This window comes from Phaethon aethereus (genome assembly GCF_964289735.1).
Source record: "Phaethon aethereus genome assembly, chromosome: 28".
In the NCBI taxonomy this organism is placed as follows: domain Eukaryota; kingdom Metazoa; phylum Chordata; class Aves; order Phaethontiformes; family Phaethontidae; genus Phaethon; species Phaethon aethereus.
Window position 1 is genome coordinate 1,339,739 of NC_138604.1, and position 25,568 is coordinate 1,365,306.

At 48.8% G+C, this 25,568-nt stretch overlaps 1 protein-coding gene across 6 annotated transcripts in view; it reads right to left on the reverse strand.

Annotated features, from left to right (window-relative positions):
* Positions 1-216: 216 nt before the first annotated feature.
* The window catches only part of UBAP2L (ubiquitin associated protein 2 like), a gene marked incomplete at its 5' end in the record, with an annotated part of 28,306 nt that continues 2,954 nt past the window's right edge, over positions 217-25,568 (reverse strand). The window contains 24 exons of one of the 6 annotated variants that reach the window (XM_082011603.1): positions 217-1,438; positions 2,076-2,126; positions 2,573-2,770; positions 3,077-3,141; positions 4,297-4,402; positions 4,491-4,708; positions 6,225-6,306; positions 6,971-7,024; positions 7,745-7,833; positions 7,936-8,131; positions 8,835-8,907; positions 9,110-9,284; positions 9,746-9,800; positions 10,413-10,602; positions 11,330-11,502; positions 11,783-12,060; positions 13,289-13,490; positions 14,353-14,524; positions 14,994-15,079; positions 16,552-16,604; positions 21,824-21,936; positions 22,215-22,260; positions 23,003-23,098; positions 23,417-23,585. In XM_082011603.1, the coding sequence (XP_081867729.1) occupies positions 1,343-1,438; positions 2,076-2,126; positions 2,573-2,770; positions 3,077-3,141; positions 4,297-4,402; positions 4,491-4,708; positions 6,225-6,306; positions 6,971-7,024; positions 7,745-7,833; positions 7,936-8,131; positions 8,835-8,907; positions 9,110-9,284; positions 9,746-9,800; positions 10,413-10,602; positions 11,330-11,502; positions 11,783-12,060; positions 13,289-13,490; positions 14,353-14,524; positions 14,994-15,079; positions 16,552-16,604; positions 21,824-21,936; positions 22,215-22,260; positions 23,003-23,098; positions 23,417-23,585 (3,036 nt within the window). In that variant the 3' untranslated portion in view covers positions 217-1,342. Of the gene's footprint in view, positions 1,439-2,075; positions 2,127-2,572; positions 2,771-3,073; positions 3,142-4,296; positions 4,403-4,490; positions 4,709-6,224; positions 6,307-6,970; positions 7,025-7,744; positions 7,834-7,935; positions 8,132-8,834; positions 8,908-9,109; positions 9,285-9,745; positions 9,801-10,412; positions 10,603-11,329; positions 11,503-11,782; positions 12,061-13,288; positions 13,491-14,352; positions 14,525-14,993; positions 15,080-16,551; positions 16,605-21,823; positions 21,937-22,214; positions 22,261-23,002; positions 23,099-23,383; positions 23,586-25,568 lie in introns of all 6 variants that reach the window. The other 5 variants (XM_082011602.1, XM_082011601.1, XM_082011606.1 and 2 more) reach the window with 5 other exon arrangements.

Sequence of the window (25,568 nt, forward strand, 5' to 3'; positions counted from 1 at the left end):
AATGCAGGGCCAGAAGGCAGCTCAGCACCCGCTGCTGGGGCACGTGTGGCTTCTTCCCACCACACCACTGGTCCTGTTCCCTGCCCCTGCACTGGGGACCGGCCCTTCGGGGCAGCCAGTCCTTTCCTGGGGCCCCCAGCGTGAGGAGGGGATGGAGAGCACCCCCAACCTCAGCTGGGGCACACCAGCAGCACCAGAGCAGGGGGCAACTGGGAGGGCACAAGCTGCAGGCCTCAGGGGGAACAGAGAAACAGAGGGCATGGGGGCCCTGGCCCAGAGAAAGGACACGGAAAAGGATGGTGACCTTGGCCCTGTGCTGGGATCCTGGTGCCCAGCACAGCAGCTGGGAAGAGGTGGGGAGGAAAAAAAAAAAAAATCCATAAAAGTGGTGGTGGTGCTGGGGGGGCGGGGGGGGGATAAAAAGTTGGGGAGGGGTGTGAGGAACAGCTGCCCTGCCTTGCCTGAGGCCTCCCGCCCCCTGCACTAAAAATACGGAACCAGGCTGAGAAGGTAGGTATTAAAAAATACACACATCACTTTGTGATCTTTATTCTCTTTAGTAAGTCACCCGCACAGGGGCTTCAGTTGAAGTGACCAATTTGAACTGAAAAATACAAGATCTGGACTGCATAGAAAAAAAAAAGACAAAAAAAAAACCCAAAACCAAAAGCAGAAGATACTTACAGCGTGCAAGGGGCAGGACCTGCGCTCGGGGCCTGCAGGGAAGGAGGGGGTGCGGATGGCGAACGTAAAATAGGGGGGTGCTCTCCGGGGCTCCTCTGGGCTGGCGGCAGAGAGCAGCGGAGGGTGGGCGAGGAAATGAGAGAACTACAGGACGGCATGGGGTTTTTGTTTTTATATACAAGACACATTTATCCATTAAATTTAGAACACGGTACAAAAAAACACTTCAACTAATTCATCTTACAATGCTGTTCATATCAATTACTGTTCTTATTCCTAATAATAAGGGGGTTTGCTGTAGGCGACTCGCAGCTTCCACTCCTTTGGATCCGAGAGGTTCTGGGGCAGCAGGAGGTGGGGGGAAAAGGGGAGAAAGGAGTAAAAACCAAAAAAGGCCCCTACGGCAAACAGTTCAGAATCTGAATGCAGAGAGAGGAGGAAAAAAAAAGAAAAAATACAAATTCTATATTACATACAGGAAAAGGTGGCTGAAGACAGACAATGCAGAGCCGCCTGCCAGCCCACCCTGCCCTGCCCAGGGGCTGCGGGGGCCGGGCGCTGCCCTGCGGCAGGGTGCTCTCCTCCCTGGGATCCTTCGGCGTCGGGTTTGGTGGGATTCTCTTCCGGAAGCAAGTGGCGGGCGAGGGCTGCCCCGGCCTCAGTTGGCGCCCCAGCTGTAGCTGTTGTAGGCAGACTTGTTGGCCTGGGACTTCTGGGGGATGGAGCTGCCTTGGCTGCGCTGCCCGGAGCCGCTCTGCAGGAATGGGGTGAGAAGGAGAAGCAGGTGGTTATTGTGGGGGAACCAGTGCCGCCGTCTCTGGGGTCCCAACCCTGGGCTGCTCTGCAGAGTGATGCTGGCATGCCTCAGGCGGCTCGGCCGCAGGCACCGCCATCCCCGCAAGACGGCTCCAGCCCACAGGCCGTGGGTGCTGTGGGCTATGGCTCCTCGGTGCTCGCTGACCCGCCTCAGCCCAGTGCAAGCTCTCTGCGGCCACTGGCACCAGAGCACAGGCTGTCTCCTGCACTGAGTAGCTGGCCAGTGGCTCTTACGTCATGCTGCTTGCCGCCCCAGCAGCCGCAGGACCCTCCCTCTGCTTTGTGCCTTCCTCCAGACCAGCACCATGCCAGGACTGCAGGCAGCGAGGGCCCTGGCAGCTCTGCGGGGGCTGCCACACAGCAGGGAGAAGGGGAAAGGGAGGGGAAGGGGTCAAGCAGGAAGGTGTGTGTCTGTGTGCGCGGCTGTGTGTGTGTGCACATACTGACTGAGGGCCTCTCTCCTCGCCTGGCGGGGCCACAGGGGGAAAAGGAAAGGGCTACGTAAGCCTGGGGGGCCTTAGGGGCAGGGGGAGACCCCAGGGCAAGTGCAATGCATTATCAGAGAGGTTCATTACCTGGTCTTCCTGCTGGCGTTGGCAGCACAGTATCATCTGCAAATATGGAAGCTGTTGCAGTACCAGGATATGTAAAATAAAGGGACAAACTATGACAATAGAAATCCACGGTTAGACCTGAAAGCTACAGCGGCATCGTGGCTGTGGCAAGTAATGCCTTTGCTGCTGGCCTGCGGAGCCGCCCCTCCAAGGAAAGGGGAGGTCAGGGCGTACCAGGCATGTCTGCGTGAAGGGGCACTACCTGACCGTACCTGGTACGGCCTGGCAGCAAGGGGGCTGTGCCAAGTACCCCCCAGCGGAGCACACCCCGGGCCTTCCTCACCTCATCCTCTTATCGGCCCTGTGTGTATGTGCAAGTGTGAGCATGTGCGTGTCACCACGTGTCCGCGTGTGTCCGCCGCAGGGCGTGAGGGAGGGAGGGAGAGGGGGGCTGGGGGGGAACGAGAGCCCTAGGAAATACCCCAGCAAGGGCCAGGGGGCCGGGGGGCATCGCTTACCTGCCCATCCTGCTGCAGGTGGTGGTGGAGGATCTGCGAGTGGGGTTGCTGATGCGGGGTCAGGATGTGCATGAAAGGGGTGGGGGGGTACGCCGCTGCCGTTGCAGGGTTGATGGGGCCGCCGCTGCCCAGCGCCGAAGGCAGGTTGAAGGAGGCTGCTGGGGTTCCAGTGTGAAATCCCTGCTTCTCGAAGGATTGCTGAGGAGGAGATGCCAACGGCAGAGTAAGGGCTGGGAGCTGGGCAGCGCTCCCCTGCCCCTGGCTGGCAGTGTGCCCCTTCTTAGCTCTACAAGTCATGGGAGTCAGCGTGTGGTGCAGAGAACAGACAGATTCTCTGCCTGTCTGAGCTTGGAATTGCTCTAAGTTGGGAAAGCTGAGCATTTCCCTTCTCTCTGGCTGGTTGCTCCATGGGGAAGACCCCTCATTGCCCAGGGAGGCTGTCTCAGAGCTTCCACTGCCCAGCAAAGCAGCGCCTTCCTGGAGCACACACCAGACACTAACCTGAGTTTTGGAGTAGACAGAGCCCGAGATGTCCGGCACTCCTGTATTACTGGATGTCACAGAAACACCTGGGGAGAAGGAAAGGCAAGTGAGCATTAGGCAGCAGCCACTGGTTCAGCAGGAGCTACTGCCACTAATGCCAGCATCAGGTGGTGGAAAGCTCACCTGGCAGCCAGGTAAGATTTGGAGACAGACATCATCCTAGGGAACAGGTCTTGGCAAGGCCAAGCTGGAAAATGCCCGTAAGTTCTTTTGCTCTGGACACGAGCAGTTTCTGAATGCCTCCAGAAACAAGTTTAGGGGCCTGCTGCCACCCAGAGAAATACACATTCTGGAAAAGCCCAGAAAATAGCAACTCCGAGAAGAGCTGACGGGATGCAGCAGACAGACAAGGAAACAAACTCCCAGCATGACACAGTAGCAAGAATGGCCCAAGAGGTCTTTGGACGCAACTGCATGTAAAGGCAACTCAACTGTGGGCTGGGATAGTTGGTGCAACAACTGGCAACACTGGCACACAACCTGCATTTGATGTTGTCTGTTTCTAAGAGGTGGTGGTACAGAGAAAAGCTTCAGCAATCATTTAAGGCCCGAAAGAAGTGTTGAAATGAAAGACTTAGTACCAGGTGACCTGGTACAGAGCTGAAGTATCTTCACAAAGAGAAAATAGTGTCTTGAAGGACTCTGATGTAGTGAAAAAAGGCACAACAGGAATTTAAGGGCTGGAAGAGGGACCCAAATGCAGGCCAGACATTAACCAGCAAAACCCAGTACTGCATCTTTGAATCAAGACAGACACTTCTCTAGAAAGCATGCATCTGCCAAACACAGGAGTCAAACAAGTTCCCAGGCTCAAACTTGGAATAATTATTGTTCTATCAGTTACGTACAGGCAGTAAAAAACAAAAAAACCAAAAAAATTCAGCAGCTTAAGCTCAGGCTTAAGCTCATGCAAGTCCAAGACCCCAGCCACCTGACTGCTGGGCACAGAGGAGGGTGTGAAGCACTGTACTCCTCAAACCCGCTCCAGACCTGGATACGGAATGAGCCTGGGCCTTTCAAAGGAGAATCAAACAACCTGCGAGTTGCACCATGGCCATTTTCCTCCCTTAGTGCTGGAGGTAGTAAGACAGCAGTCCCCTCACACAGCCAGTGAGATTGTGAACAAGGCCTGCCACTGTCAGTAACTGCTGCTGAGAAAGATGTTCTGTCGGGTCTCTTACCAGTGCTGTATCCATGAGAGCCATAGCCGCTGGGCTGCTGAAAAGGGGTTGCTGATGCGTTGACGCTGACATTCACACCATGCTGCTTGGAAGAGGTAGGAGCAACCTACAGAAAGGAGAGAAGCAGAGTGAGAAGAGGCTTCGCTGTGTTGCCCTCCTACCTGACTCCCACACCCTGCCTCTGGGAAACTCACAGGGAACACGGCGGGCCCGTATTGGAAGGTGCTGGGGAGCCCTGGTACCCCTGTGTAGTACGGCAGACTGGTGTAACTGTAGCCAGGAGGCAGCGCTGGGTTCAGGAACGTCTGCTGCGTGGTGTGGTGAGTCTGGGTCTGGCTCTGCTGAGGCTGGGCCAAAGTTGTTGCAGGAGCGGGGGAAGAGGCATCACCTCGGCCAAATTTTGTTAAGTCACCTAGAATACAGGACATGAAAGGAGACTGAAGAACAGATGTGTCAAATTCTAGCTCAGCCCAAAGATGACCCAGCCTTTTCATCAATGGTGACCTGAATCAACCCCCCCTCCTACAGCTACTAAGGACTGCAGCCCTCACAAGCCTTCAGACCCTTGCACACTAATAAGGCCAAGCTGTTAATTGCTCTCCCCAACCCCAAGAAGAGAACTTCAGGGGGGAAGGCACAGCTACACTGATGCTAAGCTACAGTGCTGCACCACCTGATCTCAGCCTACGACCCAGCACTGGATAAACCTGCCGCTGGCTGCCTGCGCAGCAGAGCCCAAATGCTAGAGTTCTCCCTAAGCCCTCAGTGCATCAGCAGCAGGCCTGAACGCAACTCAACTTCCTCCAGAGCCAGACCCGAGGCCAGGGCAGCAGCCTGGGGGCCCTGTCCTACTAGCAAACAGCTCCTCCTTGAAGAGGAGAGTCAAGTATCTTCCAGCTGAGGATGTGTGAATGGCCCCTTCTTACAGCAGGGCTCACACCTCCCCCTCTCTTGCTGGCAGCACAGAAGCAAATGCTGCTGCAGAGGTCCAGCAGCCCGCAGAGAGCACTCGGAAATATTGCTTCCTCTCTTCCCAGTCTGGGCACGGCACAAAGGCTTGGCTGCAGGGCTCAGGGAAGCTCCCTTCGCTGGTCTTTATGAGCACCTGCTTGACTCTTCCATGCAAACACTCTCCCTATTCAGAGCTCACACAGTAAGCCAGTGAATTGCCCCAGCTCACAAGTGAGTCCAGGATAGCCACAAACATTAATTATCACCGGCGTGAACTTGGCAAATTATGCATGCAGCAGTGCCACACTCTGAGCTTGGGATTTCAGCCGCAGTTGTGCTGGGAAAAAGCACTTCCGCACAAACAAGGTCCTGCTGAAGCAGGGGAGAAGTGGTGCTGGAAAAAGAGGGATCCACAGGGTGCAACAGTTCCACAATTCCTAAAGCATGTGAAGGCTCAGCAAAACTGCTGCCACTGCGAATCAGCAGGGTGAACAAATGCACCAACCAAGGTCAGTGAGAGACCAGCCACCCACTGGGCATTTGGTTTGAGTTTGGTCTTAAACGCCCGGTTTTGTTTCTCCATGAGACTGTCCCATAGATAAAACACTTAATTTCTCCAGATTTTGTGTTTCCTTGTATTTTTACTCTAAGCGCTTGAGAAGCACTGCTTGACCCGTGCCTCACCACAACCCGAAAAGCAGTTCCCCAGTTTTACACCTCAGATTCTTTCAGCCCTTCCTCACTCCAACTGCCGCATCAACTCCTGCTTGTCCACATCTTCCTGGTAACATGCCTCGACACAACCAGATGATCAAAGGGAAGTCAAGAATTTAGCTGCTGAGAAACATGCTTCAGACCAAAAGCAGCACAGGAAGCTGATGCAGACGTAGCTCCAGCAGACAATGGCACAGAAAACTAGTAAGCAGCAGCACGAACATCTGATGGGATATGCAATCGGAGCAGTCTTTTCCCCTTACCAGAGTATGGATTGCTGCTCAGGCTGCCATCTCTTCCAGTCAGCGGGGTGGTAGGTGTAGGGAATGGGATGCTGTAGTAATCCTGAAGGACAAAACCAAAAGGATAAGTTGTTTTATGGGCTCTGTCCAAAGACGCAAAGCAGTATCTTCTGGAAAAGAGGAATTTCTGGACTGCAGCTGCTAGATATGTTCGAGTATTGCAGTTCAATCAGCCACACCGAGGCTGATCACAGCCTACAGCGACCCCAGGTTTTTGTAGCATGCACCGTCCCCCTCATCTGGCTATTAGAAGAACCAGATAAGGTCTACTGGCACGCAGTCCTTATACTGCCCGGACATTCCCCTCCACTTTACAACACAAGGGACACATGTTGTATTGCTAAATAAAACCCATTCTCATAGAATTATTTAGTCATTTTCTTTGAAGGATCAGAGGCAAGTATCTACAACAGCTCATCACATCAGTTGGGCAAAACAGCTCTGCCTGCTGTAGCTCTCACATTCCTTAGGCTCACCATCAATACGGCTGTCTAAATAACTAGTGCTCCTAAGTCCCCAAGTGCAAAGGAGCAAGTGAACAACTCCTCACTACTGCCACAGAGAGGTGCATCCATTTAGTAACGCTGTTTTGACAGCTCTTCAGAACTACCTCACAGCCTGACCTGTCTGTTTGCCCAAACCACGCAGCACCAGTGAGCTGTTAGACCAGTGGAAGTGGCGTGTCCATGTCAGTCTTCAGTACTCACCAATGGGAATCTCGTCTGGAGCATTTGCAAGTCATCATATCCATACACCTGTGGCTAGAAAAAAAGCAGGGGATCATGTTAGGGACACAGACTAGATAAAGACACTTCCCCAATTTTAGATTAAACATTTAGATAAACGTGAGATAAAGCCAGATGCAGATAATCAGAAGCTACACAATTACCTAGGCACAGGCAACCAGCATTCACTACTGCAAGACTGACACTGCCAAGAGTGTTCTTATGAGCTGCTCAAACGAAGAATGAGCACCAATGCTTAGCACCACTGCTCCAGACCACAAAAGGAACTTGACAATTTTCCTCTAGAAATTACTCCAACACTGAAATCTGTCCTCACCTTCAGAACAGGACTGCGACACTCCACTAGACTTTGTGGTAGTTGCCACCCTTGTTCTGACTGTTTGGCCTTTGTCATACCATGTTGCTAATACAGCTCCACATTTTCATGAGCCATGCTCTGACCAAGGGCTGTTGCTCCCCAGAGGTTGGGGAGGCTGTAGAGAATAGGCAGACAGAATCTGCTCTGGGATGACCAGAATTACAGACATTTACCCCCGCGGGCACATGGATTTCCTCTGCTACTGTTTTAGGGAAAACAGCAGGTCCAAACTCTTCCCATCCGAGGCAGTCCTGCTGGGCTGATGTTAGAGTTTCTGGTTTCTCTACTATACTACATCCCTCCCTGTGAGCTGAAGACAGAGCTAGGAGGGATCTAGTGGCATGACACAACTGCAAAGAGCTGGCTGTCCCACTCACCGGGTAGGCATGTAGCAACCCTGGAGCCATGATGTATGGATTAGGCAACAATGGTGGGACTCCAGGAGGGAGATTAGGAGGGGCTTTTCCTGAAAAAGGAAGAGAAAGGAAAGGTTGCAGAGTCAAGCAAACAGCAGAAGCTCTCTTAGCCTGGATACCCTCCTCCTGTTTAGCAGTACCCAGAAAAGTACCTGATGTTGTTGCAACAGAGCTGCGAGTTGAGGCCGTCACTGTGGAGTTACTACTGAGGCTGAGGCCCAGGCTGCTGACACTGCTGAGACTGGATGAAACGCTTACAACTGGTGGGGCAGCTGACACTGTGCTGGAGGAGGTGGAGAAAGTGCTAGCAGAAGAATGGAGGCTTGTTTCACTCTCCACACTTGTGTGCTAGGGAAGGAAGGGAAAAGCGTTAGGGGAGCAGGCAGATGTAACAGACTGCAGAAATATTGCAGGACGCTGTCTATGCAAAAATATTGTGCGGCTCTGTCTGCACCCAGATGTTCCTGAGAGCCTGCAATGAACTCAGCTGCTGCAGGCTACACAGAAACCTGCTTTGCATCTGGCTCAAGTCCAAAGTCCTGATAGCAGCCAACCCCTAATTCTTCCAAGCCTCTTGTGCGGCCATGTCCCAGCATGTCTTGTCTGCTGGCACAAGCAGGGCTGAACACCGCATTTGCAGCAAGGAGATTTATTCTGCTGCAGATGCCAATACCCAAGGACTCTGTACTGCAGGAGCAGTATACACGTTTGAACAGTGACACTCCATCAGCTACCAGTTTGCTCTGACATCTGGTTGCAACTCTGCAGCACTTATCAAGAGCTGCTACAGGCTCAAAAGAAGCCGCTGTTATGTCTGAAACAGGCAGGGTGTCAAAAGCCTTGAGCCAGAGGTGCACAGACAGTATTCTGACATAACCCTCTGTCCTCTCTCCACACACATCATCCGAAGTCCAGCAGGACAGCCAGCCTGGCAGCTCCTGTCACAACTGCAGACCCTGCCGGCCACACACCCAAGGCTGGACACTCCAGCAGACCTCTCCAAGCTGAGCAGGAATAGGGGTGCACAGCACTAGAGCACACCTAGACTCACCAGAAGAGTTGAAGTTGACGTTCGCCCAGACGATGTGGATGAGGACAGACTGTTCTGCTGCGTGGGTAACGTACTGCAGAAGGAGGAATAAAAGGTTGTCAAGCCAAGGTGCGAGCGTCACCACTGGTAGCACCATGCTAGATCCCATTCCCCATCTACGCAGATGGGACGAGTCACTCAGCCTTCCCCACTGCATGAGACAGACTTTGATGTCTACTATAGATCCCTGCTTCCAGTTCTGCTTCTCTAGAAACCCATCCACCACGCTTGCTCACCTGCTGAGTTGGGCGGTGGTCGTACTGGGGAGTTCCTCACTGTGGCTCAGGCTGCTCAGAGCTGTCGAGTGTTGGCTGGCTGTTGTCAGCAAGGATGATGCAGATACCCCATCGTTGAGAGGTGTGATACTGGGAGCAGAGGGGGAATCGGATTTCACTGCGGGGCCTGCAGCACCTGCAAACAAAAGCTTTGTGTAAGGGGCAGCTACTGGTGGCTCCTGGAGGGCAATTCAGTGGTGAGGATCAGCAAAGGCTCAGCTAGAGAAGCAGGGAAATCTGGGGCTTCCCCCACTGCTGCCAACCAGTTACACACTTGTGACAGCGTGATTGTGTTCTATATCTCACTTTACCCCAGCACCACCATCAGCTCTGCAAAGAGCTTCAAGACCTACAGACGAAGTGCCTTTCACAAACAAATCAGTGTAAATTATTGCCATCAGGGAGTGACTCATCAAGGATCTCATGGATCCATCAGCAGAAAGCTGAACATTTAAAGGCAAGCAAATAATCTGAGTGGCAGCAATTAATCTACCAGGGAAAGGATTTGCTATTAGCACAGATAAAGCTTTTCATCCAGAGCAAAAATACAAGCAGTACAAGAGACTCTGGACACCCACTGCACTGACAGACTCTTACCTTCAACGGCCTGTGTGGTTTGTAATGGCGTGGGTTGTACAGAACTGAAACCATTCTGCGGAGGAGAAAAAAAAAAAAAGAGTACTGGGCATTGCAGCTGCTTGTTTCCAGAGGCAGATCTAGTGTCAGCCTCCTCCCACACTCCCTCCTCAGTTGTGAAAAAGGTGGGCTACCAATGCCACATCACCAGACTACACTAGCTCAACTAACCCAGTGCCAGCATCACCCCCAAGTGCATATTTGAGAAAGCAGTGCAAGACGTTTCTCTGCTCCTGGTAGTTAGACTGGCTCAGCATCCTCAACCCAAGTTCGTTAGCCAAAATTCATGTTACTGAACTTGTGAGCAGCATGCAAGAATTGAATTCTTCAGACAAAACTAAATCCTTAGCCTGAATTCCACTCTGCAGCAGGGTAGTTATGCATGACACGACACATGGGTGCAATGAACTTAACCGCTGTTAACCTCACTGGCCCAGCCCCAGGTGTAACATAACTAAGGGCTCTGGTAGCAGCGAGAAGAAAGCTCGCAGGAGAGTCCACAAGCCCCATGGTGAGGCTAGAGGATCACAGAAACACCTGATAAACCACTTAGCTTCCCCCAGGATAGTGCTTCGCATGCTATGCTTACTCAGCACAGAGAGTGAGCAAAGCTATTTTATTTTCCTACCTTGGCCGGGGTCAGATCTTTCTGGGGCGAGGAGGAGATTGAGTTTGGGTATCGCCTCGTCTGGGTGGATCTCTGTTCGTACAGTGGTCCCTGAGCGCTGTTCTGGGAGGTAAATGTTGCTGTCTGTATTGTGCCGCTCTGGTAACCAGACTCCTGGCTTTGATTGGACGAAATTGTGGATGAAGATTCACTACAAAGGGGGGGGGGGGGAAAAAGTTTACGTTTTCCTCCAAAACAGCCCTGCTGTAAGCTGCTGACCCAGACTGTAGGCTCTTCATTTCACATCTTCAAAATAAAGCATCAGCATAAAGGCACCACACAAAGCAGCCAAGCAAACCAAGAAGAGAAACATACCCAGACAAGGGCTAACCCGACCACAGGAGGCTGCTGGCACCTAGCTGCAGCCTTGCCTCACACACTGCTGTGCTCTATAGGTGACATTTCACGAGCTGCCACCACTCGGGTCCCAGCACTCAAGGGACAGGCCAGATACTAAGACCAAAAGACCACAGGAACGCTTTGCTTCGGCAAGGCATCATCGCTGTATATACTCCTACTCCACTGCATCCTGGTTTGCCAGGCAAAAAGCAGGACAAAATACGCAGAATCTGGCCACCAGGGACAAGGGGCAGCTGCACTCGGGATTCTCCTCCTGTGTTTCCAGCAACCCAGTTTAACAGCAGCAGGAAACATCTGCTTTTTGTATAAGTACCACAGGCCAATCAGTCACAGAGCTGCCTGAATGAGTCTGCTGGCAACTTATCCTTTGCTGTTGCATACGTTGTCCCCCCTTTGTGACAACAGCACAGTCAGAAAGGGTCTACTAGTATGCAGCATAACTAAACCCCATGGCACCAGCTACCTTCCAAAGCTACTTGCTTGAATTAATCATTCCCTTCCTCATGCCTGGTCCTCACCTAGCCGTGCTGGTGTACAGGCTGCTTTGAGATTGGCTAACGGCGGCACTTGTTGTGGGCGTCGATTCGTACTCCGCAAGAACAGGCTCCGAACCAAACTGTAACGCCCCAAACTGCAGGTTTAACCCTGAGATATCTGCTGAGCCAGGCATTTCCACCGCAAGTGCAGGAATCTGCAAGGGAGGAACAACAGAAAGGATCAATCACTCCCTGGGGTCAGCACAGAAAGTGACTTTAATATCCACATTTCCCAGCACATGACACTAGTTACAGGCTTGCATCCTCTGAATTATGCTGTTCAACCCAGGCAGGCAAGCTTTTTTCTGGCATCCCCACAAACATCCAATGCTAACAGCAGGAAGGCCAAGCCCAGCCTTTTCCTCACCAGCCCAAATGGATTTTTCTGCAGCTCTAACACAATACAACGCCTCCTTCCCCAGCATTGATCTGCACCTTTGATGTTAATGATGCTTTCTTCTTTTGCTGCTTCAGCTTCTGTTGTGCTGGCTGGGGACTGGAGGACTGGTTGTCAGAGGACCCTGGGGACATCTGGGGAACAGGATTGGTTTTGCTGGGCAGTGGCGAGGAAGGGGGTGCCGGCACAGTTGTTGAGGCAGTCACCACAGGCTGTTTCTCCTGCATGAACACTTCTATCATGGCTGAAGTTGACGTGAAGGCCTGACGCTTGGTGAAGGGACTATGCACAGAAGAGTCCGTTGGGTTCTTGAGATCTATCGAGGGACACAGAGTTGAGTTAGCAGGATTTGTTTCCTTAAAACTAAATCAAGTTCCGACACTTCTCAGCATCAAGAAAAAGAAAATCATTTCACACTATGACTCCTCCTGGAGCCTGTTAAAATCACACAGCAGAGAGTCCCAGCATCTCCACTCCCAGCCTTGAGCTCTCACCACCATCAACGCTGAGCCTTTTAAGCCTTTCTCCCCTCAGCTCCTTCCACCACCTCTACAGGACAAAGCGAGCTTGTGCAGCAGAAGTCCTCCAGCCTCCAAGGAAAACTGGACTTCAGAGTCCGTTGTGTGGAAGCACTGCATGTCAAAGTCCTGCGTGGGCCCGACACGGCTTCCTTCCCCCTCTCTGCCAACATTGCTGCGTTTCATTGCCTGCTCTTTTCCCCCTAAGTACTGGGCATCCTCCAAGCAACACCACTGCTCGGGGCTGCACATCCTCAGGTCTCTGCACAACTGCACCACCCTCCTCCTTTGCCTAAGCTTTACCGCAGCTTATTAAAAAACCAACTCCTATTCTCCCTGACTCTCCTCTGTGGCTCCTTGTCTGAAGAGATCAGAAGCTGCCAACATCGACTGCTACTAGGACAGGGCTTGACTTTTCTTCAGCTTAGATTATTTGAACCAGAGCCATTTCCCTATAGCAGGAAATAAAATGCACAGGCTGAAAGAAATGGCACTAGTACTCGACCACAGCAGGGCTCTGCATATCATCTGAAAAGCAGAAGCCTCTCTATCACTGTTTATTCCCTCACGCCAGCCCAGAGTTACTTCTAGGCATTTAACAGTCACCAGAATTTAATTCCTTTAAAAGACAACATCAGGTCAGTAGTTAGATGAGACTGACAAGTGTTGGTATTCAGGAAATATTCTCCAGAGGTGCTCACTTTCAGACCCCTTCTCTGTTACACAGCTTTACAGCAGGAAGTAGTTCTGCACACTGTCAGGGTCTCAGGAACGCCAGATCTCTGCCCCTGAAGCTGGTTGGAATGACCAAGAAGCAGATTCAATTGCTCCAAGTATAAAAAGAACACTCACATGCACTAGTACATTTTACTCTCACAAACTTGCACCCATGGTTCTTTTAATTTCTCCAGCAGTTGGCGTGGTTGTGAACTTGTGATCTGGCCCTCCATGGAATCCCTCACAGCGTGTTTCTGCAGTTCTGGGAGAACATGCTCCCCTTTGGGGAGCCACACTGCATTTCCTTACCATACTGCACGAGAGACGAGGTCTGCGTAGTGGATCCCATGTCCCAAGAAGAAGCAGTGGTGCTCCCACCAGGCTGGGTGTGCTGAGCAGCCAGCTGAGCCAGAGCCTGGGCTGTCTTGAACTGCTCCAGGAACTGAGAACCTGTGGTACTGCTACCTTTGGCCTCTCCAACATCTCCAAACCCTTTCCCCAGCATGCTCACCTGCAATTTCAGCAATGAAATAACAAAGTCAACATCTCCCTTGGCTTGGAACTTGGCTCAGAGAACATATACATCACTTAACATAAGCCTCAATGCGCTGTACCCTGCTGCTTCTCACTGGATGCCTCAGCTGAACACTCTTGAGCTCCAGATGCACAGACACAGCTGGCAAGGAGAGCTCATACTTCTCTCGCAGCCTGTATTGCATGTGAGTGCAGGTACACTTACCTGTTGCCCAACCCATAGCATTTTAGCGTCTCGGAGGCTTACAAAGAAAGTTAACAGATAAGGTGTTTAAAAATGTACTAAGTTATTAACATGTTGCACTAAAAAAGACAACCACCAGGAGAACTTGGCTTTACAGTCAAAGTGGTTTTGAAAATCCTTCCTGAACCACCTCAACATTAAGTGCAAAAATTTCTTCCGCTGAAGTTACACAAAGAAGCATCTGTCTACGCCTGTGCACATCCCTGATTCAGATTCAATGCCTCCTTCCTTCACCCGTCAGTAGATGCCAGCATTTCATCCCACACCAAACTCCCAACCAATCCCACTTCTCAAACTGTAGAACTTGCAAGCCTTGGACTGCAAGAGCTTTTCCTTTCCTCTGAGCAGGAAAGCACCATGTGTTGCAAGTTGGCAAGGGCAACAGGGAGGAATTATCCCAATTATTTCTAAATAAGCAATGGACTTGGTGCCTCTGTATTTACAGCAGACTGGCAAATGACCCAAGCAGAGGACTCTGCCAGCCGCAAGAAGCGAGCAGGTGTATTTCCCATACTGCCCAAATGCAGACAGAGAACGTTGGGTAAACCAGCACCTGCCAAAACCCACACACTGGCAGAGACCAGTATTTCCTTACCATGCTGTGGTGAGAGAAGGAGTTACCAGAGGCAGGCTGGGATATAGCACTCTGCTTGGAATTGCTGAACACCAGTGGCTGGGCCAGGGAAGGAGCCTGGGATGACTCCAGGTTTGTTGACTCATTCTCCATAGAAGAGGGAGTCTTTCCTAGCAGGACTGCAAGATCGATTCTGCATAAAGAAAGAAAAAAGAAGATAGCCCACTGAGGTTAACATGAGCTCTGTCATGTCCCTCACTTCCATTACAGCAGTATTCTACCTCCAGCTTCACAATTTATAGCTTTTACTTTACAAATTGAATGAATCTGCAAGCATTAACTCACAACTGCCAGTAGAAACCTCAAAAGGACAGAGACCAAGCAAGATCCTGCATGGCCTTCTATTTTAAAGGGCATCTTCCATTAATTTAACACAGCAAAATGCCCCCAAATCTGAAGAACCAGCAGCAGAGCCTAGGAAAACTCTAATTCAGGATTAGGACCCAGAAACTTCTAACTCAACTTTTCAATTTAAATCAATCTCATCTTATTCAGAGCTGCTGCATTTTAGCTAGCTGGCAAGGTTTAGTCTGAGATGGCAAATTGGTCTGGGACTTGTGTGCCACTTTTCCCACGTAAACAGCATTGCCATGGGCTATCACCTCTGTCCAGCTGTGATTGTCACATTCTCGGCAGGCAGAGGTACTGAAGACACATTGGAGGCGGTGAAGATCTTCGTCTCGGACAGCTGAAAGGTAAAAAAGAATCCAAAAGTGAGAACAGCATCTCAGGACTCCAAGTAAAGCACACAAATGTTTGAGACAAACAGCCACAGAAAGACTCGAGAAATTCAAGTGTTTAGACTTAAACTTCTCTAACATTCGGCTTCTATTTCATTTATTTCTTCTCAGGCAAGTGCACAAATCACCTGCCAGTGGAAAAAAAAAAATAACCTAAACAAATACTTCCACAAATTTCCCATAGTCTACAAATCCACTAGGGCTGCTGGGGTCTTAGACAGGTGCTGAATTCACGGCATGCAGCACTGATCTGCAAAACCCACTACACAGGTAGGTGTAAGCACTGCTAGAGAAGTCAAAGAAAAAAAAGCTTCAGACCCATAGTTAAGCTTCCAATGATCCTGGCCTCACCTGGATGATCTGACCAAAGATCAACAGATCTGCTTCAACTATGGAAGGGAAAATAACATTGGTCAAAAATGAATTAAGGGGAGGTTTAGTGACCACCTGTGATTTAGCCCAGAACATATCTGAACACGAACAGCTTTTATTCCAGACTGAGGAGCTGCCAGCAACTAAACTGCAGGAGTTTAAAAGCAAAAATCAAGAATCCCTGGGAGCGTATAACACACCCTGAAGGCAAGAAGGGCTATCAAAGGTTCTCTTCAAGCAGAGAACTGACTGAACAGACAGAGAAGCTGCTTGTGTCTCCAAACACAGCAGGAGGCGCTTCCTTCAGATAGTGCCTGGAAAGCAAAAGCTTTCCCTTCATGCCTGTTCTGTAGGCTTAGCAAAAATGAGCAGGCGAAACCAATAATAATTACTAAAAAAAGGCCAAGCCTGCTCTCATCTGCAAGAACAGAAGTTCTCCCTTGATTCAGAGAGGGACTGAAGCCCATTTCAGAAGAAACTGATACAGAGGCATTAAAAGCAGGTGATAACAGTGTCCATTCTCCCCTGAAGGAGATGACAGAACACAAAAAGCAGCAGGACACAGCAAAGAGCAAGTCAGAAGATAAAGCCAGGAGCTTCTGTTCAACCCAAATCACAAGGAACAGGAGAAGCACGTGACACACACACGAAACTGCTGTTGCCTCCTCCACGGCACGTGGTGTGGATCAAAGGCAAACGTTCCCAAACTGCCACTCCACCGGAGAAGCGGAGCAAGAATCTTGTGTGGAGTCAGGTAGTTTATGGAAGAATTCAATCATGCAGTTGCAGGAAATGAGAGGACCAGACTCAATGCCCTGGGAGATGCCTTCCTGTCTTGGGCTCCTATGACAACCTCTACCTCACGTGTAACTCAGAAGCAGCGATGTTTACTTATTCATCATAGTTCCTGGAACTGGGAGCCTGGCTTGGGCTATGCCCACAGTTTGGGAAGGATGGGCCTTGCGCTCCTCTCATAGCTGGGCGTGTACAAACAGGACAGCAGCCTGCCAGCAGACGCATGGAGGAGAGGGGTTCAGAGAGTACCTACATCTTCATTCCAGTCCTCCGTGCCCCATTCTTCTGTTGCCGCCCTCCACGCACCTACAAGGATAACAACAGGTAGAAAAGTTACGCGTGCATCAACGCTTTACCTCCAAGAGCCAGGGAAGCACAGGGGAGCTTTGCAAGCAGCTGAGAGAATTTCTATTTGCCAACCAGACAAGTTAAAGCAGTCGACCCCAACCCACAATTCATGGGCAAGGTACCACAGTGGGATCGCCTCAGCCTTGCTCAGGCAGGCCAGGCTGAAACAGAGGGACCACCAGGCTGGCAGCTAGGGCAATGCACACACCCTGGACAGGGAAGCTGAGCTTGGCAAGGAAGCCCTGGCATCGTCCCCAGCCTCCTTATGCCATTTTCCTGATTTCCCCTCATATTGCAGCAGCTGCAAGTTTCTGCATCCACAAGCAATCAGTGTTACCCCAGCAGCTCAGACAGAGCACCTCCTTCAGGGGCTTCCTGCCAGCTCTTGTGCAGGACCTCACCACCCAGTTAAACCTTAAGCTTCTACAAAACCCAGGGACAACTGAAGCATTCGCATGGTATGTTCCCCCCCACTACCCCCCCAAATGTGGAAACCTCACTGCACCAGGGACTCCTGTGCACAGGCAAATGGGAATCAGAAAGGAAAATTTAAGGGACAAAGCAATCCACGCATTTTCTGTGACCAATTTCAGAAATATGCCCAAAGTCAGTAGCTTAAAATACCAAGGAGAAAAGCATGAGATTTCAGCTGCAATCCAGCACAGCGCAATTTGTAAGGGAGCAAAATTTACCAGGAAAAAAAAGTTTTGCCTGGCCGTATCTTCAACTTGTTCCGTCCCTCACTTCCACCACAGTTTAACCTCAGCACTTTGAATTTTACGTGGCAACTTCTGAATCCATCATACAACTTAAAATTTGGTGTGGGAGGAGAGCAGGAGTGTTTTACATCCCAAAAAACTCTGAGCGTAAAAACAGCCCCATTTTGCACAGCCCATGCAAACCACATCAACAAAACCTGACACAGCCAGCAGGGTTAATCCTGGAGACTTTTACAAGGACGGAACAAGTTGGCATCAGCCCTTTTATAAGCTGAAAGCCTTTTACAGCATAAAAACATGGCATGTGGGGAATGAGAACATTGCAGATTCTTCTGCAGGACACAATCAGGCTCGTCAAGACTTTTGGGGGAAAAAACCACAGCAGATCTTCCCATATACACTTTAATTATGAGGCCAAAACATCCAAACTACTGCTTGTCTTGAAGTGGGGCATTTAGTGCATGAAACAAGTATATTATCAATGAATTATTCTTTTTTATTGCTGTTTTGTTTTGCCTGACAAGTTGAGCCAATTCAAGAAGCCTTCCTGTTTTTTGGTTTTGGTTTTCTTTTTTTTTTTGTTTGGTTTTGTTTTGCGTTTTTTTTGTGGGGTTTTTTTTTGTTGTTGTTTTTTGTTTGTTTTTTTTTTTTTAATATTCAGTTAAGAAATACAGATATTAAGACAGCACAACTTTCTTGAGTGCCAAGAGTCTCAAAGCACACTACTCTACCCCTTCCTCCCCAGACAGAAGCATCAGGAGGAGTTCAACACATTCAATGAAAAACACATCTGTGGTTTAAAAACCCAGATTACACTGTTCCTTAGATTTTTTTTTTTCTTCTTCTTTTTTTGTGCCCTCACGGCAGTAGCGGGAAGGCTCCTTTCCAGATTTTCATGGATCAGAAAGATCCTACCAGCTCAACCCTTACCCAAGAGGTGAAGTGGGAGCTGGAGGTACCTGGGTCAGCTGCAGTTGGCAAGGGAGAGCAGGAAGCCAGGAGAGTTGCCCCAAGAAGAGTTTGTGCATGTAGGAACACGGCACAGGGCTCTCTCAGTCTTGCTCGCTTGGGGGAAATGAGAAGAAAAGCAAAGCAGCACAAAAAGCAGAGGGAAATCCTGCAGATGAAGAGTAGCCATTGATGGGGCTTTTCTGGCAAGTCTAATTCTCGAGTACCGGACACCTATTCAACACGGCTTGTGCTCCTTGCACACAAAGGGACAGATGGAAAACTGAAGACCTGCAATGTACAACCGGGCATTCGCCAGAAATGCTCCAGTAAGCTTCCTAACCAGCACAGGGTATTTACATTTTTTTTTTTTTTAAAGAAACTTAGTGTATCACTCTCCATCAAGGTCTTCTGAAGGGGAGAGCTGCAATGCAAGCAAGGCCCTGACACTTCTAACACCATTTCAGAAGTGTCGTCTTCTGAACAGCAACCCCTCCTCCCTGGTTTAAGGAAACCCTTCAAAAAGCTGCTGGCCTTTAAGCTCCTCAAACCAGGAAAAGGGAAAAAATAAAATTAAAAGTCAATAAGCATTTGCAAATATGAATGTGCTGAAGAAAAAAAAATCCCATCATGTCTTCAAAATTTCGCCCCCCCCAGTCCCCCCGTTCCTGCCAAATACATTATCTCTTCTTTTTGAACTGGGAGATGAGCAACTAGCTTGCTCATCGGGTGGTCTGCTGCTGTCTCTATGACTGGATACGTGCTCAATGCCCCAGCCTGGAAGGGTGACCGACACAAAAACCCCCACTCTGCACCTCAAAGGAATGTAAATCCAAACAAAGCCAAAGTGTGGCAAAAATATAATGGCAACACTGGAGCAGATGGCCTCGTGCTGCCTGCAGAGTTAAAGATTAACCCAGAGGTGAGAACCACCAGACGCTCCGAAGCGACAGAAGCACTCCAAGTAGGTCTGCCTCTGGGGCCCTGCAAAAGAGACTCTACAGCCTCAACACTCCTCCTCCTGTCCTGCCCTTCAAGAGCAAAGTGGCAAGGTAGTCCAGAAGGGCTCTTAGCCTTGACTTCCAGATCTCCAGTTAGATGGAGGAGACATTAGTCAAACACTATTTTGGCCTTGTTATAGACACCGATGGGATCCGGTAGGTATAAGGCAAACTGGATCATCTCACGGGTGTCTCCTGGCTTCATAAAGCATAAAGGTATAAGAGCAGGAAATAAAGTGGCCAGGCACTGAGCAGCTTTGCCATCAAGCATCCTGTTCATCTCAAAATCCACTGTCATCTTCAACTGCAGGGCAGGTCTGCTCAAGTGAAGAAGAGCAGCCGGGCCACAAGAGCATGCCAAAGCAGCCATTGAGTGCATGGCTCACCCAGTGGTAGCCGTAAGCAGAGGCAAAGCGCTGAAATAGTTTAGCCAGACTAATTCCCTTTGCCGCAGTGTTTTGACCCTAAGCAGAAACATAGCGGGGAGGCTAGCAAAGTGATTGCTGCAGAACAGAACTGCCATGCTGAGGAAACGGCACGGGGACAACAGCAAGTCACAGCTTTCTGCGTGTGAGACAAGCAGAATACGACTAAGCTGCCTCACGCTTCCTCCCCTCAGGTGGGATACTCTGTCATCAATGCTGTGGACACAGAGCTGCTCTGGGTACTAAGAAGCAGTGGCTGAAGTTAAAATTTACATAATCCACAGGAATTTGTGTTAACCTCTCCCAATTTACATTCAAGGTGTCAGCATTAGTAAAAGCACAGTCAGGAAAAAAAAGTCAAAAATTCATTAAAATGAACAAATTAAGAGAGAGAAGAATGACATATCCACAGATATTTCAGGATTTTTATAAAAGCTATAAAAGTAAAGGTATCCGGGGCAGTTAGTGCACCTGGATGTATCGTACCAGGAGCAGTGTCAAATTTTCGGGGATAATTTGACCCCTCACCCCCAATGAAATCAAGTCCTGAAACAAAAAAAAAAAAAAAGACAGACAACCAGTGAAATTTTGACTTAAGGAAATGAAGGCGAGTTTCATTGCCCCCATATACACCAGTCACATTGTACCTGTGGATATTGTTAATTTAAGGAGATGCCTGCAGCTACTAAAATGGAAACAAACGACCACACACAACACAGGTGAAGTGTAGTTGCATGATAAACTTTACAGCTGCGTTGTAGCACTAGAGCAAATTCGAGTTGTTCCATCAGAAAAATCCCCAATTCCCCTCAACCATGCTCTAACCCACTTTGTTCCACAATTCCATAAAACACCAACACAGAAAAAACCCCTACACAGATGCCGTGTTCAGACTAGACAGTTAAAATTCCAGCATGTAGAATTCATCCACTCCCATCCCTTTTTCCTCCAGAGACAAGTGTACCCATTGCCCTTAACACATGCCTACACTACTCCCTCCGGTATTTAGAACTCCATTTCTCAGTTGGCAAGAAAATGATCACTCAATCTGCTGGCATTTTAAAAAACACACACTTGTTTTTTTCCCCCTTTTGAAAACAGCTGTTTTCTGAAAACAAAAATCACCAAAACACAAACCAACCAAAAAACTCTACACTAACAATGTGTAGTAAAAGGTATCACTGTTTACAGTACTTCATTTCTCTCTTTCCAAAGCTATCAGTTTTTCACCAAATACAAGAAATATGGAGGTGCCCTAAAGCAACATTAGTATGGTTGTGAATGCTTCTTACAACCAAGATGTGGTATTTACTTGAATGCTCAAAAATCATGGAACAATAGTTGGACTTCACAGTGGTGCAAGATTGCTCCATAAAAAAATAACCACTCTTAATCATAAGCCTATGTGGGTTTCTTAAGGGCTGTCCCTTAACTCTGTCCAGTTATCACACTGCGAAATGTGAGTTCACTTAGGTCTTACAATAGTGTGCACACTTGAAACACAAAAAAGTACCATTCTTCCTATGCAAGAGAACATGCAAGGGCAGACTGCTGTTCACGAAATGCCCAGTGAAGAAACATTTGCTTCAGACAGGGAAGCAATGAAGATGTCTTTTCAGCTGGCTTTCTGTAACAAGGTCTCATCTACAGCAGTTTGAGCAAGATGACCATGAAAGAGAGAATGTTGCCCATATTGAAATCAAGAGCAAGACATCTGAGCTCCAAGTAATATTCTATGGAGGATGCACCAAATACCAGGAGGACTTGCATGTGTTTAGCACACTACAGTTTATAAAAAAAAAAAAAGACTTTTCCAAGGACGCAGCATGGTTTCTGCTGGAAAACAGAAGCAAGTGCTCCTGCGCCTCTGCTGGGCAACAGCACGCACAATCATCCAGCTCCAAATTTCCAACCTGGTCACCCTAACAGATGCAAAGGCACCTCCAGGTGCAAAGAAACAGAGTCACTGAAATCCATCCCTGAGCCAAAGACCTACCCAGAACCTCCTCAGTGCAACTGGGTGGACACAACATCCATTTACTCTCAAATACAAAACAGCAAACATGTGCTTTAAGACCACTTACTTGTGCCATCATCTGGCTCAAAGCTGCCAGTGTTGTTCCACGTGTTGTTGTTGCTATTCCCATAGTTCTCATCCGTGCCGGCTGGCTCGGCATAGTCAGCCGGGTTGAAAGTTCTGTAAGAAATATGAGGATGGAAATTTTAACTCCCTAAGCATTTTAAAAGCAACTGATTTTATTCAGACTATGACACATCTCAAAGAGTCTCAAAAGACCGTTCTCTCAGTAGAGGGATGCTTCAGCTACACCAGCCATTCCAAATTTAAGTTAGCAAGACGCAGTTTTGGCTTTATTAACAAAAAAGGAAAATGAGAACACAAATGACTGACACAAACAGTACTCTTCATGCACAAAGACTTTTATTTTTGCTGTGGTTTGTACCAGTGAAACTTACCCCATGCCTTGGGCAGAAAATCTTCCCCCTCGTCTTCCAGAGCCACCTGTAAAATACAGACACATGCACTGCTGAGCATCTCTCTTGGCTCTGCATCACTGGGGAAAGAAACATTTGAACAACATATGGATTTCTGATGCCCAGAATATGAAAGTGATGAGGATCTTCCTGAGTTGATGGGATTTCCAACAGTGCCTTTATATGTATGGGAATGACCTCAGCTGGCTGGCAGTATAATTAGTGATGCATGATTCCAGGCTCAGCTGATGTTTCCAGCTGGCACAAACCATAAATACCAGACCCTAGGTTCCGATTTCTGCAGTGTGCGTCCTCAACAATTCCTGAGCAGCACGGATTTTGTGGAAAAATGAATTTCTGCCATTTAAAAAACCAAGTATTTAAAAACCAAGCCAAGAGTTTGCACAGCAATGGTGCTCAGAGACACACATGCAAGAATGAGGAGGATACAGACTCTATTGCTAACAACCAACTGGCCTACCTGCCAAAGAGTCACCTTAGTTTTTTTAACTTCCTACCTCTATACAACAAAGCGCTATTTTTTTTTTTCAACTCCACAGATGGGATCTAAGAACTAGATACTGTTTCCAGCATGCTTAAGATGAGGAAGCAACATGTAGGCACTAGGTGTAAGCATAAGAACAGAAAAATCAAGTGCTTATTTTCAGTTTAGCAATTCCTCCCATAAAAGAGGTTTTCAAACCTCACAGAGATAGATACGTTGGCATTATTTTCCCCCCACTCTCTCTGACCTCAAACCCCATGTATACCTCGGCCTCGGCCACGTCCCCGTCTCCCTCTTTCTGTGCCTCTTCCAGAAGATCCTCCACTCTTACCACCATCTAGTCCGTTCTCCTGGCCCCGAACTGAAAGACAGAACAACGCAAAAACAATTTCAAGATTCATCCTGCTTTAGGGAGGATACAAGATCAGACCTCAAACACTGAAGCACGGTGGCTGTGTGGAAGATCACGTTGCCAAATGCTCCCATGACTTCTTTTATTTAAAGCTGATGATATTGAGGGTATCACCCAAGGAATCATCTCAGACAGGGGAGCATCAAACAGATCGCTACGGACACAAGGATGGTTTTTCTCAAAGATGCATCTGTCCAAGAAGCTTTACTGACAACTTTTACGCAGCACTGCGACAGTTATGGGTGTTATTAAAGGGCAGGTCCATACACTCTCTTCCACGGCTGGCACCTCGACCCCGCCTCGGTGGCCCGCCACGTCGTCTGCTGAAATCCCGATCCCTCTCCCGGTTTTCTTTGCTTTCTTCACTGGGTTCTGTCTGTCCACTCTCCTTCTGTCCCGAGACACCCTTCTTCTTCCCGACCATTTCCCAGGAATGCTGAAGGTTAGCAAAGGGGAAAGAAGTTAATCATAGTTTGATTGATGCAAGATGCAAATACACACATACTTAAACATGTTACAGCAAATGAGGGAGAGGCTGTGGATGCTGCCTACCTAGACTCAGTAAAGCCTTTGACACTGTTTCCCACAGCATTCTGCTGGAGAAACTGGCTACACATGGCTTGGGCAGGTGTACTCTTTGCTGGGTAAAAAACTGGATGGATGGCTGTGCCCAAAGAGTTGCAGTGAATGGAGTTAAATCCAGTTGGCAGCTGGTTACAAGCGGTGTTCCCCAGGGCTCAATATTGGGGCCAGTTTTGTTTAATATCTTTATCAATGATCTGGACAAGGGGATCAAGTGCTCCCTCAGTCAGTTTGCAGGTGACACCAAGTTGGGCAGGAGTGTTGATCTGCTGGAGGGTAGGAGGGCTCTGCAGAGGGATCTGGACAGGCTGGATCGATGGGCCAAGGTCAACTGTACGAGGTTCCACAAGGCCAAGTGCCAGGTCCTGCACTTGGGTCACAACAACCCCATGCAACGCTACAGGCTTGGGGAAGAGTGGCCTGGCAGAAAAGGACCTGGGGAGCGTTGGTCAACAGGCAGCTGAATATGAGCTGGCAGTGTGCCCAGGTGGCCAAGACAGCCAACAGCATCCTGGCCTGTATCAGAAATAGTGTGGCCAGCAGGACTAGGGAAGTGAGGCCACACCTCGAATACTGCATTCAGTTTTGGGCCCCTCACTACAAGAAGGATGTTGAGGTGCTTGAGCGTGTCCAGAGAAGGGCAACGAAGCTGGTGAATGGTCTAGAGCACAAGTCTGATGAGGAGTGACTAACGGAACTGGGGTTGTTTAGTCTGGAGAAAAAGATGCTGAGAGGAGACCTTATTGCTCCCTACAACTACCTGAAAGGAGGTTGTAGCAGGTGGGAGTTGGTCTCTTTTCCCAAACAGCAAGCGATAAAGACAAGAGGAAATGGCCTCAAGTTGCACTAGGGAAGGTTTAAATTGGATATTAGGAAAAATTTCTTCACCAAATGGGAAGCATTGGAACAGGGCGCCCAGGAAAGTGGTGGAGTCACCATCCCTGGAGATATTTAACAGACATGTAGACATAGTGCTTAGGGACATGGTTCAGTGGTGGACTTGGCAGAGCTGGGTTAACAGTTGGATCTGATGACCTTAAAGGTCTTTTCCAACCTAAATGATTCTATATAATGAGGGTCTCCAGAAAAATGGTTTCTAGTCCAATGTTTTTTTTTTCCCCCCCTAAGAAGTCTCTCAGCCTACACACAGTACAGCCTCTTCCTTCAAGGAAAGCTTTTTTACAGCTGAGTGGCATGCAGTTTGAGGTAAACAGGAGATGAGTTATTCTATTTCTGCAAAGATCTACTAAACCTCTTAAATAGAGTGGTCATAATACTTAGTCAAGTTCAAAGTGTGGATAAATTTACCCTGTTTAGGGGAAGAAAACCCCTGCTATTTCATATAGGTCACTGTTTTGGGGAGCTCTTAGAATAACCCACATAAATGTTCCAAAGTGCTCTGCAGTCAACATTTCTGGGTAAGTTGTTCTCTCAGATGCACAGTGATTCAACAAAACCCCTCCTCTAAATAGCAGCTCACAGGGAGAGGAGTATCACAGAATTTATCCAACAGGCAAGGTCAAGTCATCCCCAGTTGAACTGTAAGAAGTTAAGCACGCCTCCAGCTTACTGCCGTGGGCCCCCATTGGTTTACTTTATGACAGTCTGCAGTGGTTTCATATTCTTAAACCGATGCTGCACACTGTTAGAACAATTAAAAATAGTCACAAGTCACTGACAAACACCTGAAAACATAACTGGCAGACAAGTAAACAGCTGGTTTTGGATGGCAACATGCAGGGACAGTGACAAAAAAACACATAGAAGCACAAACTGCCTTCAAACCCAAGGCTTCTTAAGTCTCTCTCCATAGGTATCTGGCTCAGAAGGAAATTTA